Genomic DNA, 19661 nt, shown 5'->3' on the forward strand with positions numbered 1-19661 from the left:
GTCTTGGAAAAAATGCATTCTTTTACCATTCAGTATAATATCTGTAGGTTTTGTTTTTTTTATAGATGCCTTGTAAACTGAGAAAGTTCCTTATTAACTTTTTAAAAAAATTTTATTAGTTATTGATGGATGTTTATTCATTTATTTGTTTATATATGGTGCCTCACATATGCTAGGAAAACACTCTACCACTGAGCCACAACCCCAGCCCCTCTTATTAACTTTTTAAAAATCATGAATAGATGCTGAATTTTTTTTGAATGCTTTTTCTCTTATTATCTTGATATTATGATTTTTCTTCCCCCCTCCCCCTGTTAATGTGCATGATTTTTAAGTCTTGAATAAACCTTGTGTTCTTGGAGTAAGCCCTTCTTCATCATATTATATTTCATACCAGAGTAGCATTGATAACTAACCACCCAGAATTAGCACAGATTTCCCTAGTTTAAGGGCACAGTCTACAAAATGTCTGCCCTTATAGAAGGCAGACGTAGTTTAAGAGTTCCCAAGCCATTCTCACTTCTTTTTTTTTTTTAATTTTTAAAATATTTTTTTGTGGTTGCACACAAAAACTTTATTTATTTATTTATTTATTTTTATGTGGTGTTGAGGATTGAACCCAGGGCCTTGCACGTGCAAGGTGACCACTCTACTGCTGACCCAGCCCCCCATTCTCACTTCTGATGACAGGTTTAGGAATTCCCACACCCCTCTTAGGCTTGATAATTTGCTAAGACTATTCATAGAACTCAGAAAGGCATTATACTTTAATTGCAAGGTTTATTATAAGTGATATAAATTGGGGCCAGCCAAATGAAGAGACACAAAGAATTACATATGGGAGAGTTCTGGACCCAAAGCTTCTTTGCTCCCTCCTAATAAAATCAGGGTGAATGCATTGCTTTCTTGGTGTGTGGACACGTCCACTAACTAGGATGTGTACCCAACCCTCACTTTCCAGAATTTTTATTGGGGTACTGTTATGTAGGCATCATTGATTGAATCATTGGTTATGTGATTGAACTCAATTCCTGGCACTTCTCCTTACCCTGGATATTGAGGTGATATTAATTATTCAAAGTCTCAGCTCTTTAATCACATTATTGGTCTTTTCACCATAACTAAACATGAACTCAGTTGTAGTACAGGAGCCCATCATGAATGATGAAGACACTCCTATTCACAGAATTCTAAGGTTTTAGAAGCTGTATCTCAGGACCTAGGCATAAAACCAGACTGTAACAATGATACTTTCTGAATGATGTTGTTTGATTTACTAATATTTTGTTAAGAATTTTTGTGAGCTGGGCACAGTGGTGCATGCCTGTAATCTCAGAGGCTCTGGAGGCTGAGTCAGGAGGATTACCAGTCTCAGCAAAAGCAAGGTACTAAGCAACTCAGTGAGATCCTGTCTCTAAATTAATGTATAAAATAGGGCTGGGGATGTGGCTCAGTAGTTGAATGCCCCTGAGTTCAATCTCAGGTGCCAAAAAAAAAAAAGGATTTTTTTGTGGCTTACTGCCTGGAATGCATGAGACTGGGTTCAATCTCTAGCACTGAAAAAAAAAAAAAATCCACCAAAAAACCAAACAATTTTTGTGTTTATATTCATGAAAGATATGGTTGTTTGCTTTTTGTTTGTTTTCCATGTAATTTCTTTTCTCTAAGGTATGGGGATTGAACCTAGGGATTTGGACATGCTAAGCAAGTGCTTTACCTCTGAGCCATATCCCCAGTCCTTTTATTTTTTTTTGAGACAGGGTCTTGCTAAGTTGTCCTAGGCGGACTGGAGCTTGTGTTTCTCCCACCTCAGCCTTCTGAATAGCTGTAATTGCAGGCCTTATATCCCACATTGACTTCTAATTTCTTTGTCAGGTTTTGGTATCAGGCTAATTCTGGGTGGCTAGTATCAGGCTAATACTGGTCTCATAAAAATTAATTGGGAAGTATTCCCTCTTCCCCTTGTTTTTGTTTTTTGGTGTTTTTTAACAAAAGATTTTATGTAGGTTTTTTTTTTTAATTCCTAAAATTTTCTAGTGAAGACTATGATCCTGGATTTTTTCTTTCTTTTTTTTTTTTGTGGGAAGGTTTTTACTATTAATTCAATTTCTTTGATAGATTCAGGTTTATTCAGTGTTTCTATTCTAGAATTAAGAGTTAGTTTGATAATTTCTTTCACAAAACTTGATTGTTGTCTAGTTATATGGAAAAACATGACTGGCATAAAGTTGTTCATAATATTCGGGGTGTGTGTGTGTGTGTGTGTGTGTGTGCGTGCGTGCGTGCGCGCACGCGCTTTTACTAGGGATTGAACCTAGGGGTGTTCTGTCACTGAGCTATACCCCCAGCCCTTATTTTTCATTTTGAGACAGGGACTCACTAAGTTAGTTGCCTAAGCTAGCCTTACATTTATGATCCTCCTGCCTCAGCCTCACTGAGTAGCTGGGATTACAGGTATGAGCCACCATGGCTTTCTTTCCTTTCCTTTCCTTTTTTTTTTTCCAAATCAAGCCCAGGGCCTTTAGCATGCACTCTTCTACTGAACTATAATCTCAGCCCTCTTATTGTACATTGGAGTTGTACTGATGCACACTTTTGTTTTCTGGTACTGTTTCCTGTTTTGTTTTGTTTTTAAAATATTTTTTTAGTTGTTGGTAGACCTTTATTTAAATTTATTTATACGTGATGCTGAGAATCTATCCCAGTGCCTCACTCATGCCACACAAATGTGCTACCGCTGAGCCCCAGCTGCAGCCCCAGCCCATGCTGTTTCTTTTTGAATTGTAATTTTTGTCTCTCTTTTCATTAGTCTTAGAAGTTATTTATCAATTTTTTGATTTTTTAAAAAAATCATCTTTAATGTTTATTAATATTCACTTTTCTTTCCCACTTTCTGTTTCATTCTTTCCTTTTCTCTGTCTCAGTGTTTCTCAGCTTCCACACTATTGACATTTTGGGCAAGATAATGTTTTGTGCATCATGGGATGTTTAGTAGCATCTCTAGCTTTGACCTTATGATTCTTTGCTTGTTTGTTTCCAGGCTAATTCCAGGTGTAACCCCCTTTGGATATAAACTTTAGAGATACCCCTGCTTTACTCTAGCTGAAATTTTGTTTTTCTTGCCTTGGGGTATGGATGGATAAATTCCCCCCACCCCACCCCTTTAAGATTACCAGTTAGAAGCTACTTATCTAGCTTCATAGAATGTGTTCTTTTCATAGTGTAGAAGGCAGCATCTGTTAGGTACTTTAGGTTTAGAAAGTAAGTGAAACAAAAATGTTAATGAATTGGGGGTTGGCTCATTAATTCAACAAGTCTAGTAGAGTATTCTGGGAATGGGGGCTTTTATTTTCCTTCCATGGCAGCACTATTCTTGAACCAAATTGTGCTGTTTTGTGCAGTTTGAATTCTATGTATTGTTTTATTGATTGCCACCAAACTATACCATAAAGAATTAAAAGTTTATGTATTAGAGGCATGTTGTAGTCAATGAAAACTCAGACCTGGTTGAGATAATGGCTCTCATTTAAATAGGAAAGGCATTAGGATGTCTTTCTCAAAAGGATATTATTTGTAAAAAAAAAAAAAAAAGATTACCTGTACTTCATGATAAAATTATAGAAATGTCTTTCTTTCTACTCTTGGAAGTTGTTAAGCATTAAGAGTAAGGATGTTGGGGCTGGGGCTATAGCTCAGTGGCAGAGCACTTGCCTAGCATGTGTGAGGCACTGGGTTCGATCCTTAGCACCATATAAAAATGAAACAAAATAAAGGCATGCTATCCATCTACAACTAAAAAAAAAAAAAAAAAAAAAAAAAGTAAGGATGTCTAAAAGGAAGTCATTCAGTTCCTTAGTGTTTTTTCTCAGAGGTGCATTTTATTTGGAGGAAAAAAGTGGGCTGATACATAATGGATTATTCAGAACATCTGAATCTTACAGGAAATTGATCACTTTTGAGTATTTTAGTGACATTATTGGAAGGACCTGGTTGGACACGTAGGCTCAGAGAAGTAAAGGGATCGTTTCTCAGTGTGCTAGTGTGTGTACACTCAATTACTAATTTATTGCCAGCACTGTTTGGACTGTTATTTTCTTCTTTCTCTTTGTTATATTCTTAAACCTTCTACTGGCCTCATAACTGATTAAATGATCAGGTGTCTTTTAGTCACCTACCTTTTCTTTTTGTTATTATGATTGTTTGCTTGTTTGTTTTCAGGCTAATTCCAAGTTTATTGAATATACCTGTCAAATTGTTGTCTCATAACATACTTCACATGTTTTGAGAAGAATATATTTAGTCTTGTTCAAAATAATATGAGTAGTAACTAGTATTTATTGAATACTTACTCTGTGCTAGATGCTTTATTTATGTATTTTTCTAGGTCTCACAGTAACCCTGCCAAGGGATATGGTAATATTTCCAGTTTTACAAATGAAGAAACTGAATCAGGGGCATTAAATAATTTATCCCAAATTTTACATAACTAGTGTGAATGAGAATTCTCAGAACTTTTTTTCTCTACACCATTGGTCTTTATGATCCCTGTACATTGTTTCCTGGTTTTGCTTTGTTTGGACTGTACAACTTTGCTTTTTTGCTTATCTTGTCCATTCTACTTGGAATGGTTATCTCCTTAGCTGGTTCCAGACTTTGCTAATAGCAAACGTACCTATTGTTTAAGCCCCAGCTGAAATGCCATTTTTTTCTAAATTTTCTCTAAAGCCCCATTTGGAAGTAAACTCTGCCTCTTTTAAATTCTTACAATACTCTGTACCTTTCTTCATATTTTTATGTTGCCTTGAGTTTTAATTATTCTTATCCATGTTTTAATTTGTGAACTAGAGAGCCCCCAAATCAGTTTTGAACAAGGTACTTAATATTTGTTGACTTGATATTATAGGCAAAAGCTCATCAAAATTATAGTGAATACTGACGCGATTTTTAAAAAAATTAATATGGTAATGATTAGTATATTTATGATAATTTTTGCTTCTTGTTATTTGGAAAACTTTTTTTCCTGATGGAATAATTAAAGATGGCATACATTAGTTGGTTTGGTGGAAAAGTTCATATTTAGCTTTCTTTCTTTTTTGAAGAAGACAAATAGTAAAAAATCTGTTTGAGAGAGGTAGAAAGACCTGATGTTTTAATTTTGTTCATATCAGTGGGTCAGATTATGTTCCTTTGGTGCTTTGTTTTTGTAATAGGCTCAATATAATATTGTTATTCAGCAACTGGTTATCATTGAGTATATTGTCTTTTGTATTTATGGCTACCAGGGAGATTTCCAGATTGTTTAGAAAAAGTTTATGCTAAACTAGAATCTATTTTTCTTTGAATATGTTTTAATTTATTACTTCTAGTGTTTTATATGTGGATTGTTTTTTGTTTTTGTTTTACTTGTTCTTAGTTTTCTTCTTAGAGAAAGGCCATTAAACCAAAACGTACGAGGCTGGAAATCTTGTTATCAATAAACCCATTCATATTTTGAAGTAATGTTTAGTTTTAAAGCTCTTTAAAATATGCCATTTTTCTCTTCTATCTTTCTGCTTTAACATTTCATTCAAATAGAAAATAAATTAAAAAAACATAATACTTAACGGTTAAGATGGGGTTTCATTGTAATTGTTGAGTATTGAATTTTATTAAATTCTACAAGTTTTGACTATGTTTTTATAGTTTCTTCCACCTGATTTATTCATATTTGCTATTAATATGGCTGAAGTTTTAAAACATCCTAAGATTCTTTTTCATCCATTTCACTGTACTTTATGAAACTGCTAAGAAAGCAAAAGGTAGACAGGAGAGAGTAACTCAAGTCTTTCAGCTCTTAAACTAAAACAGTAGGTAAAATTTTCACAAATTATGAGGCTTGCAAAAACATTTATTTTAAGGTTTGGAAATTCTGCTGTTTTTATTAAATATCCATTGAAATAATAAATCAGATTAAAGTAATGTTATGTAAAATATTCTGAAGTCATATGACATTTACCAGAATGTATAAAATGATTAAAGTTTTAGGTCTAGTGATAGAAACTTAAATTCTCCTTTATAAAATTCTTATTAATGCTAAATTATCATAAAAGTAATACAGTGTCATTCAAGGGAACTAGGTTAGTATAACATAATCCTAATAGTAGCAAACTTTATATAGTTTATTATATATTGCTGTTTAGTATAAATTTGTTAGTTCTTGTAACAATCCTATGAGGCAATTCCAGCTGTTCCTCAGTATCTGTGGGGAATTGATTCCAGGAACTCCCAAAGATAAACAAAATCAGTGGGTGCTCAAGTCCTCTATATAAAATGTATATTTGCTTGTAACCTATTCACATCTTCCTGTATTATTTAAGTTATATCTAGATTACTTATAATACCTAATATGATTTAAAGCTATGTAAATAGTTGCTATACTATATTTTAGTGAAGGATGACAAAAATTTTTGTATGTGTTCAGTGTGAATGCATTTTTTCCTCCAAATATTTTCAATCTGAATCCACAGATGTGCAACCCATAGATATGGAAGGTTAATTATATTGTCTTTTTTCTTATTTCATAGATGAGAAAACAGCAGAGAAAAATGAAGGAATTTTACCAAAGCCACACAGTATTTGAACTCAGGCAGTCTGGCCTTTGAGTATGCCCTTAATCTTTATTCAGAATTGCTTTTTATCAGGTGGTTAAGAACTTGGGGCTTTGAAGTAAGAGAGATCTGGGCTTAATTTATTGCTGCTAATACTATTGAGATGGGAGTTTGTTTGTTTTTTTTTGTAGTTGTAGAGGGACAGCATTCTTTATTTTGTTTGTTTATTTTATGTGATGCTGAGGATCAACCCCAGTGCCTCACGTGTGCCAGGCAAGCGCTCTGCCACTGAGCTACAGCCCCAGCCCCAGCCTCAGGAGTTTGTTTTTTGATGTCTCTGAGTCAGTATTCGTGATTATAAAACAAAGGTTGTTTTAGGAATAAAGTGAGATAACTTGTGTTAACTGCTATCATGTTGCCTTAACAAGTACTATGCTTGCTCAGTAGATGGGAAGTATCCTAACAAATACTGAAAGGCAAATGAAAAAAGGTCAGCAAAAGAAAATAACCATTGCTAGCATTTTGAGTCACATCTTTCCTGTCTTTAAGCTTGTTTCTTGATTTTATTATGTGTATCTTTTCCTTATGTTTTATATTTTTCTTGTGTATCTTTTCTCATTTGTTTCACATTAAAGTCAGAAAGGCTTAATTTGCTTGTGTCACCTAGCAGTAAGGCAAGCTTGTTTTGTTTCTATGTTAGGGAAAACTTTTTTTTTTCTTCTTTTAGTAGTAGATAGATGGAGATAGAAGAGGACTATGCACATTTTTTTTCTTTCTAAATAAAAATAGTATTTTTAGATAAAAATGGTATTATCTAAACTTGAAGTAGTAAACACATTTTAAGCTCATTTTAATTTTGAATTAAATATTTTAATAAAAATTTCTGATATAATGTATTCAACAAAATACAGGATGCTCTAGGTATAGGCAGGAAGGCATGTGCTAGTATTAATTTTATTAGAATAACAAATTTCAATTTCAGAATATTTAACACTGTTAACTGAAAACACTGTCTGAAAGAAAAGTTCTAATAAATGTAGACTTTGCCTTTTGATGCATGACATTGTAGAAGTGTGACCATATGTTTCATTGTTAAATTATAGGGTCATGGCATAGCAGTAACTAAACTAACTCCCCTTTCTATAGCTTTATTAACAAGTGTGGCTAATGTTCTTTTTTTGTTTTTTTTCCTTTTAGATCCACACATAATGAGCTGGAAAAGAACCGGTGAGTCAGTAATGGGTGTAGTTCTTACTTATATTTAAAAAGCAAACTCATAATTTTACCTGTGAAAATAATGTAACAGTACATATATAACTGTAATTTTATTTTTTAAAATGTAAAGCCTGTCATGATTCTGATATATATGTGTTTTTTTTTTCAATAAATGACTAAAAAAGTAAGCTTTTGCTACCTAAACTAGAAGAAATAAACACATTTTAAGCTCATTTGAATTTTTAGTTCATGGGGTAGCTTTCTTTTATTTCTGCCTTTCAGAACAGGTTAATCATGATAGGCGGGCTGGGGTTGCGGTTTAGTGGTAGAGCACTTGCTTAGCATGTGTGAGGCACAGGGTTCGATTCTCAGCACTACATATAAATAAGTGAAATAAAGGTCCATTGACAACTAAAAAAATATTTTAAAAAATCATGATAGGCTCATGGCTTAAATATGGTCTTGCTAAAGGATTAGGTTTCTGGAATAGGTAATAAATATGAAAAATTGGAGTGCATTAATTCTTTATTTGCAGTTTGTTCATTTATTCATGCTTTCAACAAATATTTATCAAGCACGAACTATATACATCATTGTAAGCAAGCAGCAAGCTTTACATAGGAAATATAAGAATGTTTAACATAGTTTCTGTCCTCAAGGAACTCATATCTTTGTTAGAGAAGAAGTAATTAAAATACTGTGTAACATAATAAGTATGTGATGGGAGGCAGAGGGTGGTTGAGGGTGCAGAAAGATTATTTTGGAAGATCACTTGATTCCCTTTTGTATAGAGTCTTGGAAGACTGCAGAGGTTGATGGGTGAGCAATGAATACTAAGGAAACTGCAAGAGGTTTAGTATGAATATGAAAGATTATAGTATAGGGTAAACCAGGCCAGATGTTGAAGAGTTTTGTCAGCTATACTGAAAAGTTTTCTCTCAGCAATAGGTAGCATTTATTCATTTTAAAATGAGTTGTCATACGTATGATGGTATTTGTGTTTTGGAGCTGGCCTGGCAGTGCGCATTTATAATCTGAGCTACTTGAGAGACTGAGGCGGGAGGATCCCAACTTTAAGGCCAGCCTCTGCAACTTAGTGAGAGCCTGTCTAAAATTTTTTTTAAAAGTGGGGGAGTGGAGGTTGGAATTCTAACTCAGTAGTAGGGCACCCCTGGGTTCAATCCCCAGTATCACCTCCTAAAAAAACTAACTGAATAAAAGATTTGTGTTTTGAAAAGATCACTTTGAGGCTGGGCATGGTGGCACATATGCCTATAATCCCAGAGATCACAAGTTCCTCAGTGATTTATTGAGGCCCTGAGCAACTTAGTGAGACCCTATCTCAAAATTAGAAAGAAAAAAAAAAAGGTTTGGGGCCTTAACTCAGTGGGAAAACACCCCTAGATTCAATCCCTAGTTTAAAAAAAAAAAAAAAAAGGAACAGTAAAATCACTTTGGCTATAATGTGAAGAATTGGTTGGTTGGGAGCCTAACCAGGGACATGAAGACCCTTTTAAAAGCTGTTGTTGTAACATAGGTAAGACATGATAGTAGCTGTAGAGGCAGACAAAAAAGTATGGAGAAGAAACAATAGAAATTAGTGATTAGTTGGATTTGGATAGTTAAATTTTAGATGGAAGTGCCAATTTTTCAGAAAAGGAATATAGGAAGAGGACAAGTTTGAGAGAAAACATGACTGTAGAAGTCAAATATACTCATTTGGTAAAGAGAGATTAGATAATAACCAACAAGCTCTGAACTGTTTACACCAATCATTTTTTCCAAATTTTTTTATTTGTAGATGATCACAATATCTTTATTTTTATTTATTTATTATTTTTTATGTGGTGCTGAGGATTGAATCCAGGGCCTCATGTGTGGGAGGCAAGCACTCTATCACCAAGCTACAACCCCAGCCCTCCGCATTTTTTTTTTTAATTGGTGCATTATAATTCTGCTTCATGGTGGAATTTGTTGTTACATATTTGTATATGAATATAATATAGCAATAGAATTTGGCCACTGTCACTTCCCAGTACTTCCCCCATCCTGTGCCCCTTTCCTCTATTCTGTTGATTTCCCTTTGATTTTCATGACAACCCCCCACATCTTTCTTGTTCCTCTCTAGCTTTCACATATGAGAGAAAACATGACCCTTGACTTTCTGAGTTTGGCTTATTTCACTCAACATAATGTTCTCAAGTTTTAACTAGATTTTCAACTTTTTGTGATACTTTTTTTTTTTTTTTTTTTTTTAAATAGAAGGGATCCTACAGGTTGACTGCCTAGCTGCCTCCTTGTTGATAAGTTTAAATGTCACAACGTTTTGAAAAACTTAGCATAGTCCTTCAGGCAGGCTTAGTGACTTTTACCACTTTGTGTGCACACTGCTCTGTTCTTATCTCCTATGGTAAGACTGATTAAGTAGCACTGTAATTATTTGTTGATGTGTCTCTTCTGTCAGATGACTAGACTATGACTGCCTCAAAGGCAAGGATTCTGTTTTGTTCACTTTTGTATCCTCAGTGCCTGAGATTTGGATATATAGTACACGATGGCGTTAATATTGAATGAAGGATAAAATTGGAACTCAAAGTTCAGGGGTCTGGTAAAAGACATTTTGTTAGTGACAATGCAGTTCAGCAGGAGATCTTCCTTTTTTTTAAAAAAAAAAATATTTTCTGAATTACATTTCTAGTATATTAAAGATATGGATGATTTAAAACATTGCAGGAAAGACCATGAAAAGATGAAGAAATGATCTCTCTGAGGATTCTAAAACTAAACTCTAACATTGAACTTTAAATAGAAGTGTAGAGTATATTTTGGGCTACAAGGATTAACTACTGATAAATATGTGACTTTTATAATTCTGTCGTCCATTTGGATGTGGCCCTTGATAGACCCCCATTGGAAACCTGGCAAAAACTTCTTTTAACATTTGAAAGAGATTTTTTTTTTTTTAAGTAACTCTTTGGAATGGAGGTTTTAAAATCTTTTGAGCAAATTTTGTTTCAGGCATTCTGGATATCATTTCTGACTTACTGATAACTTACAAAACCTCAGAGAAAATGACATGTGTATCACTCATAGTATTTACTTAGATATACCCTATAAGTTGTTTAATCTAGTGTCTGATTGTGACACATGTACAGCATGCATCTCTGTATTACCTGGGCTGTATGACATCTCCAGTGAAGGTCTTTTATTTACTTAGGTATGAGACTTTCTGAATAGTTTACTAAGCTATAATACTTACGGTATGATTCTCTCATTCTCTTCTGCTAGCCCTAAAAGGGCTAATAGACATACATTCTTTATTAATCTAGAAGGGCTAGTACACATTTTTCATTTCTTTATTTCTCAAATTATTTCTTCCTCTTCCTTTATTTTTTTAATTTTTTGTCTTCTTCCCTCCCTTTCTTCTCTAAGCCTTTGCTGAAAGGTGATACAGGATTAACCTTTTGAAGATATGTTTTTCAAAGTTTTTTTTATCACTATAAATAAAACTCTTAATTTAGTAGCATGTGTCACAGGGTCAGTGCCAAAACAAAACCAGATTTAATAACCCATTCCCACTTTTGAAAATTTACCAGCTTGTGACTTAACAGGACACAGGGAGATTTAAGGCTGGGGAGGTGTTTACCAGGAAAGCAGCACAGAAATATTTTTAAAAATTTAAGCCTATATATATATTTTTAAAACATCAGCTTTTTAAAAACTATTTTTATTAATTGTCGATGAAATTTTTTATTTTATTTATTTGTATGTGGTACTGAGAATTGAACCCAGTGCCTCACACATACTAGGCAAGCGCTCTGCCACTGAGCCACAACTCCAGCCCCACTATATTGTTATTAAATTTTTAGGCCCCCACCTAGTTTTATTTAATAGTCCTTTTTATCAGGCATGGTTTTTTATTTGATGTGTTACAGAAAAACGTTAAACCAGCTTTGGCATCCTTTGAGATAAATAGAATTTTGGCTTTACCTGTCCTTTGCCTTTAAGCATGATCTTATGTGAAGAAGGTATCTCACCATCAAAATGGTAAATTTAATTTTGTCTTTATTCTGAAAAGACATTTTTATAATTCATATTCTTGAAATTCAAATAATTCATATTCTTGAAATTTGGCCACTATAAATATATGTATTATATGTATCCATATACACACATATGCATATAAATCTTCATTTAAGAAAATGCTTTTTTTCCTTTTAAGCTGGGTTCTAAAATCTTAGATATAAATCTCTGAGTCTGTTTTTTTACTTGGGCAAATGCTGTGATAATTAAAGTTAAGTAATTTTAAATTGTTAGTGATTGGCAAAGTAATTCCAGATGGCTCTCTTAAATAAAGTTGTAAGATTGTTAAAAACCTGTGTTCTGTCCTTGAGACAATAGCTAACAAATGTTGAGGTTCATACTCCCAGATTACAGAGGGAAGCCTAATGGTGGAGATTTGGGGTCTGGAATACTCAGAGTATTATACCAGATATCTACAGCATATCAAGGACCTTTGGGTGATTTAGATTGAATATGGAAGTTTGCATTCTTTCTTGATTTTGTCCTGGGGGCTGATTTCTGCCTAAAACCATGTGGATTGTGTTGAACTTGGTCTAGATGGTTCAGAGCATTTGTTACCTGTATGCCATCCCTGGTCCCCTAGACCTACAACAGGTCATAACAGTCCAAGAAGGTGAAAATGGAGAGAAAACAGAATACCTTTAAATATTCTGTATTCCTCAGGAACCTATATGAATTATCTCATGGTAAACTTAATGACTCTTTGAGACTGAAGAACTAAGAATTTATTTTGCTTATGAATTGGGTCCTTTGCCAGAGAAGAAAGGATTCAGGACAGATTTTAGGTCGCTTCATTGCTTTTTCATTTTCTTAATTCAAATTACTGATGATGTTTTTTAACAGAGTCAACAACTTTAAACAGGACTTTAATGGTCAAGAACCTTAGTGCTGACTGCAGGAGAGGCCATTCAACTTTAATAGCTGTCATTCCATCAAAACAAAAGGCTTACCCTTATTAAACTTTGGCAAAATTGGAAGGGCCAAATGAGGACACAGAATTAATAATTCCTTCCTACGCAGAGAAGTGACTATTTGTAATAAAAGAGAACGATGTCTTACAAAGTGGTATTAGGTATCCTCCATACATATGGACTTTCACTTACCCCTTAAGGAAAGAGGAAAACTAGCACTTACGGAGTTACTATATCCCCACATTTTACAAAGCTATTATGTAATTCTATGAGGTTGGAAGGCAGGAAGCGTTGGTTACAGTATCATTGAAAATGACCATTTTGACTTTGATAGTTACAGTTTGAAACAAGGTGATGTGAATATAAAGCACTCCTAAATCATGATCTTATCTGATCATGAATTATGATAACTGTGTTTAATATCAGTCTTTCTTTACAGTGATGATTAATAAATAGTCTGCTGGTATGATGATAAATAAAATGAAGTATAAATAGTGACCCTGTTATATCCTTACAGTTAAGGCTATTATAGTTTGGTATTTACTTGTTTCATCTTTCAGTACTATGATCTACTTAAGTGTCCAGTTAATGTCTAGGTGCACTAATAATGGAAAACTGAAAATCGTTAGTGTTCTGTGTGACCGTTTATGTTGAAAAAGAAATTGAAAACAATAGAAAATGCCAAAATGGATTGCACGAAGTAAGTTAAATGTAGAATTGTGAAACTTATGTAAACTGGATCATGATATCTTATGGATCAATTAAAAAACTACTGCTTTGGATAGCCAAGAATAATGAATGTTGAGCCATGGGAAGAGAGAGAATTTGAATATAGGAAAAGAATAAGGAAAAGGGTCAGTGTGCATAGAGCTATTTTAAGGAAGTTGGCATCGTAAGTTGTGTTCAGGAAAGATTGAGTCAACCATGTTGAATGGAATAGTAGAGTGGAAGACAAAGGTGGAAAGGTGGTTTGGGATTAGATTGTGGAATATTATTAAGTGAGTGTCAGAGAATTTGGATTTTATTTTGTTGGCAGTGGTAAGTGATTTGAGACTTTTGTAGCAGAAAGGCATGATTAAAGCATTTAAAAAAAGGTATTGTCTAGCTATGGAAGAATAGCTTGGATGCTTTTGAGTTAATCCATTATTAGAAGTGGGAACAGAGAGAAAGAGAAGTAAGAAACATTGTAAAGGAACAATATTATATTTTGTTAACTGTTATTGTTCATTTCTCTCTAACATTTCATTCTTTACATAATAGCAAGTCTGATCTTCTTAGAGGATCTATCACATAAAGTCATTTCTCTCTTTACAATCCTTCCCTGGCTTCCTATTGCAACTAGATAAAATCTATGGCCTACAAAGTCCTAGCACTCTCACTTGTTTCCTGTGGTGCACCTGATATTGCTTTTTTAATTTTTCCTCAAACATACCAAGCTTATTTCCATATTAGGGCTTTTGTACCTGGTGTTTTTTCTGCTTATAAAGCGCTTGCTCTAGTTCATCTCTAGTTCATCATTATTTAGTTCTTAAGTCATCTTAGAGAACATTTGCCTGCCAGTTACTCTCTATTACATTGCCTTTTATGTTACCATAACATTTATATATGCCTGGATTACTTATTTATTCATTTGTGTTATTTGACTTCTTTTGCTAAAATATAAGTCTCAAGAAGGTAGGGACTTTGTATTATTTACCCTTAGCACATAGTAGTCATTGAGTAAATATTCACTGAGTGAAAGAATAATAGGTGATATTGAATAGATTTTAAAATCTACAAGGGTTGGAGGTATGCTTAATGGTAGAGTGCTTGCCTAGTATTGTGTGAAGTCCTGGGTTCAAACCCGAGTACCATAAAAAGTAGAAAATAAATAAAATCAACAAGTTATTAAACTATGACTAAGTGAAAAGTGGGGTGTGTGTGTGTGTGTGTGTGTGTGTGTGTATACATGTACTCATGAGAGCTCAGCAGACAAAAATAATTTTAGTAGGGAATAGAAATTTAATGAACTCCTAAAATGTAAATAAATTATAGGAGAGAACTCAATAAGTGGGAAGATCTTAAAGGATTTTTGCTATGCAGGATTTCGTCCTGCTTGTAAGAAGAAAATCTGTAAATTTTTTTAGAAGCTTATTGACTCTTTAGTTCATTTGGAGCATCATATATTGCACTAAGACAAGGACATGTAATTTTTATAAAGGAGAACAATTTAATAGAGTTTATGTTTCAGTTGTAAGAGACTTATTCCTTTTTCATTCCATGATTTGAAATTGGTAAACATTTTTTCAAGGAAAATATTTTTTAAAAATATTTTTTAGATGTTGACAAATGTTTATTTTATCCATTTATTTATATGTGGTGCTGAGAATCGAATCCAATGTCTTACACATGCTAGGCAAGTGCTCTACCATTGAGCCACAACCTCAACCCACAAGGAAAACGTTTTATATGTATTTGAAGACTAGAATTCCATAAATAATTTTAACTTTCATATATATTAGAAGTTTTATGTTTATCACAATTGTTTGGATGTGATAATGAACGCCATATTTTTTCCTAGACTCTACTGTGCTCCCATTAAACATGGATATTTTGATGGAGTTTTAGTCTGCCTTATTTTTTAACAAAACATGAATAAATCATTGGGCATTGGTTTCTTAGTATATCATCTGATGTCTGTATCAACTAATAAGATATATAATGGTAAACTACTGAATGCTTTTCCCATAAGATCAGGAATAAGATAAGGATATTTACCCTCACGACTTACACTTAGCATTGTCCTAGAAGTCCTATCCAAGGTAGTTAGCCATCTTGATTGGAAAAGAAGAAAAAACATTTATATATGTAGATATCATAATCTTATGTATGGAAAATTCTTAAGCCAGGTGCAGTGTCACATATGGCCCAGCTACTTGGGAGGCTGAGACAGACAGATGGCAAGTTTAAGGCCAGTTTGGGAAACTTAGTAAGACTCTGTTTCAAAAGGAAAAATAAAAAGGTCTTGGGGTGTAGTACAGTGGTGAACATCCCTGGGGTTCAATCTCCAGTACTGCCCCCCCCCCCAAAAAAAATAAGTAAATAAAGTAAGTTAACATTATCAAATAGTATGAAGAATAGCACCATCATTTATTTGTCAGAGACATATAATTGATGTATTTTATAAATAAGTAAATGCATGTTTTAAACATTTTATATGAGTAAGACTGCTGAAAACTGTGGACAACTAAAAATAGCTGTCCAAGTTCAAAGATAAGCACCTGTTAGAGTTAGAATTGAATGTTATATGAGATACAGATGAACTAATGGGTGAATTTTGGAGATAAAATTTTGGGTTAATAGAGGAAGTATTCCAGGACAAAATTAACATCTAAAATGCAGTCTGGCCGGGGATGTGGCTCAAGCGGTAGCGCGCTCGCCTGGCATGCGCGCGGCCCAGGTTCGATCCTCAGCACCACATACCAACAAAGATGTTGTGTCCGCCGAAAACTAAAAAATAAATATATTTAAAAAAAAAAAAAATAAAAAAAAAAAAAATAAAATAAAATGCAGTCTGTGCAAATTAAGTCATTGCAGTTGTGTCCAGATAGAGTGACAGTTTCTGTATGGACCTTTGTCAGAAATAGCTCATTAAGACTATGCTTTCTGTTCCCCAACCTAGCTACATATACTGTAAGGTGACAGGCTGACTCAAAGACAACAAATGCTTTCTAGAAAAAAGTGTTCTCAGTATTACATCTGTCCAATTCCCAAAGTTTATATAGTCCTACAACTCATGTATGGAAAGAGATAAGATTACTGGCTCTTAAAAAAAATCCAGAAGTTTTATAACTTAAAATTTGAATTCTAAAATTATTTCTAGAAGTAAACATGTAATTAAGTCAGACCCTGAATAATTGATATGGCAAATATCATAGCAGGTGACCGCAGAGGTCTACCTCAGTGTAGCTGTACCTTTTTTTAAGAATGCATTTTTCAAACTACGAATTTATAGTTAAAAAAGGGGAAAATTTTATTTCATTTTCCTGGGATATTTTAGGTGATGCAGTACACTAAAATTTACTTTATTTGCATCTTTGAGAAATTTTTTGGATCTATAAAATTGATTATGCCATTAGTAATTGTGCTTATAATAATTACTCAGAATTCTACTAGACTTGTAAGTCAGTACACTGTTTTACTGAATTCTTTCACTGCATATGGTAAAGGAATTAATGCAGTGTATATAGTCCTGATAAATATTGAAAGTTTAATAAACCAGAATTCAAATATTTTTTCATAAACTAGTATCTTCATTTAAAGAAATTTCTATTTAGATAAAATTGTAGGCAAGTTATACCAAGAGGTGTATCAGTCAGAAATCTTTTTACTAGCCTTCAGTTTTCTTTTTTTCATTTTTCTTTAAAAAATGAAGAGATTCAGATATTTTAAAATATATTTTAGCTGTTGTGGGGAGAGGGTAATTATTTTTTGTACTTTTATTTTTTTCTACTTACTCTAGTGCATAATGTCAATTGAAATTCTCATGAGTGTTACTAGCTAGTGAAAAACCACAGGTATAAATAAGGATTCAGTAATGAGAATATAATTTCTGAATATGATTACTTGCTAACCAGTTCTTGAAAACAATTTGAAAAATAATTAATTCAGCACTGGAACAAGCATGACATATTCTTTGCTTTTTCTATAATCAGGAAAAGTTGGAACTTACCTCAGAAGCAAATGACTTCCTTGTTTTGTTTTTATTTTGGGAAAAGCCAATGAAGAAGTAGTTTTTAATACTTACAATATATAGCAGCCAAATGGTGAAAAAGGATACCTGGAATCCTACACAAATGGCTTCTTTGAGATATGTAATGAATTGGTGAGAGAATTGTACCAGAATTCAAAAGATTCCATTTTTCCTTTCATTTCTCCCACTAATAGGCTATAGATTTTGTGTAAGTTATTTGGCTTTGGGGCATCTTGTTTTTCTTGGCTGTACAGGGAGGAGACCAGCTGGGTATGATGGTACACATCTAATAGTCTCAGCTACTCATGAGGTTGAGGTGGAGGATCACTTGGTTTAGGAGTTTAAGACCAGTCTAGGCAACATGAGAACCTATCTCAAAAAAACAAACAACAACAAAAAAGGAAACCTAGATGATCTCTGAAATCCTTTTTTGTAGTTATGTGCATTTTTTTGAATATTTAGTTTTTAGTTGCACACAATATCTTTATTTTATTTATTTATTTTTATGCGGTGCTGAGGATTGAACCCCAGGGCTTCGCATGTGCTAGGTGAGCACTCTGCCACTGAGCCACAACCCCAGTCCCAGTTATATGCATTTTTAAGTGCAGTAAATAATAGGTATTAACAGAAACTTGTTTTTTTCTGATATCTCTGAAGCATTTTCCTTGATATGAATATATCTCTTATGTATATATACACATGCATATGTATTTATATATTAAAATATATAAATATGTCTGTGTGTGTATATATATGTACACACACCCGTGTGTGTATAAACAAACAAACAAACAAACCCTGTCCCAACACACATAGTGAAAGAGTTGCTGGAAAAATTAGCTTAGAACTCACTGTATTTCATTTAAAATTTGGTACTTGTGGTTCTGTAGCTATGATGATAAGGTTTTATTTTATAATTAAGTACTTTGATAAGTTGTAAATATTATAAAACTTAAATTTTCCTTAGAAGCATATATTTGTGTGTGCATATATACCATAAACACATTTCTCAAAGCTGAATCTATTTTATATGTAGAGATATATGTATATGTGTGAGTGTGTGTATATACATACACACACACAAATACACATGTATATATACTCAACATATACAAACATAAATGTAAATGTAAGTTCTGAGATTTAAATGGTAATGAATATTAAGGATTGTGTCACTTTTACAAAACATTACCACTGACTTCTAAGGGAATTTTTCAAATTAGTCTGTAAACATTATTGGCTATAACTCACTTTTTTATTTCAAAGCCACCCTCAACAAAAGCAAGGTGCTAAACAACTTAGTGAGACTCTGTCTCTAAATAAAATACAAAATAGGGCTGGTGGATGTGGCTCAGTGGTCTGAGTTCAACCCCCAGAACCAAAAAAAAAAAAAACCCGAAACAACAAAAAAACCAAAATTGTTTATAACAACCCCAAGTCAGAAGTAATCTGAATTCTGTCATTAGAGAAATGGCTAAGTAAATGATGATACATCTGTACTTTGCAACAGGTAAAAACAATGATGTAGACCTATATTTATATATGTGGAGAGATTTCCAAGATACATTATATAAAAAAGCGAATTGCAACTTAATATTTCCAGTATAATCTTATTTACACACACACACACACACGAAAGATATATGTCATAAAAGATACTTGTCAAAATGATATACTTGTAGCTGAAGGAAGTGAGATTCCAGGGCATGTTATCATGTTGATTTTATTGTTAGAGTCTTTGTAGCTCCTAAGAGTGACTTACTTGTGAATAAAAAAAAAATTTTTTTCTTAAAAGGTAATAAATGTAAATCTATCCATACACTTCCATAGATCATAAAGTTGCAAGGGATGTTAGAAAATCATTTAGTCTTGTATTGGGGATATAGCCAGTGGTTGAGTGCTTGCCTTGTGTGTGTGAAGCTCTGGGTTCAATCTCCAGCAGCAGCAGCACCACCACCACCAAAAAAAAAAAAAAAAAAAAAAAATCATCACCTTGTCTAGTCCTCAAAATTTAAAGTCCCTCTGTATATTTGTTCAACAGTTCCACCAAGCTGGTTGATGACAGAATCAGAATGAGAGCCTAGGTTTTCTGATTCACAGATCAGCTTTCACACTACCTTTAAGACATAGCTA

General features: G+C 33.4%; 1 protein-coding gene across 3 annotated transcripts in view; it reads left to right on the top strand.

The window, feature by feature from the left end:
* Positions 1 to 19661, top strand: part of Mxi1 (MAX interactor 1, dimerization protein) — a 74126-nt gene that overhangs the window by 33917 nt on the left and 20548 nt on the right. For all 3 annotated transcript variants that reach the window (XM_046449717.2, XM_046449718.2, XM_058581299.1), the window contains exon 3: positions 7785 to 7814. In XM_046449717.2, the coding sequence (XP_046305673.1) occupies positions 7785 to 7814 (30 nt within the window). The remainder of the gene's footprint in view (positions 1 to 7784; positions 7815 to 19661) is intronic.

The sequence above is a fragment of the Marmota monax genome, unplaced genomic scaffold, assembly GCF_021218885.2.
Source record: "Marmota monax isolate L192 unplaced genomic scaffold, Marmota_monax_Labrador192_F-V1.1 WCK01_AAM20220418_F8-fsc00004, whole genome shotgun sequence".
Classification (NCBI taxonomy): Eukaryota; Metazoa; Chordata; class Mammalia; order Rodentia; family Sciuridae; genus Marmota; species Marmota monax.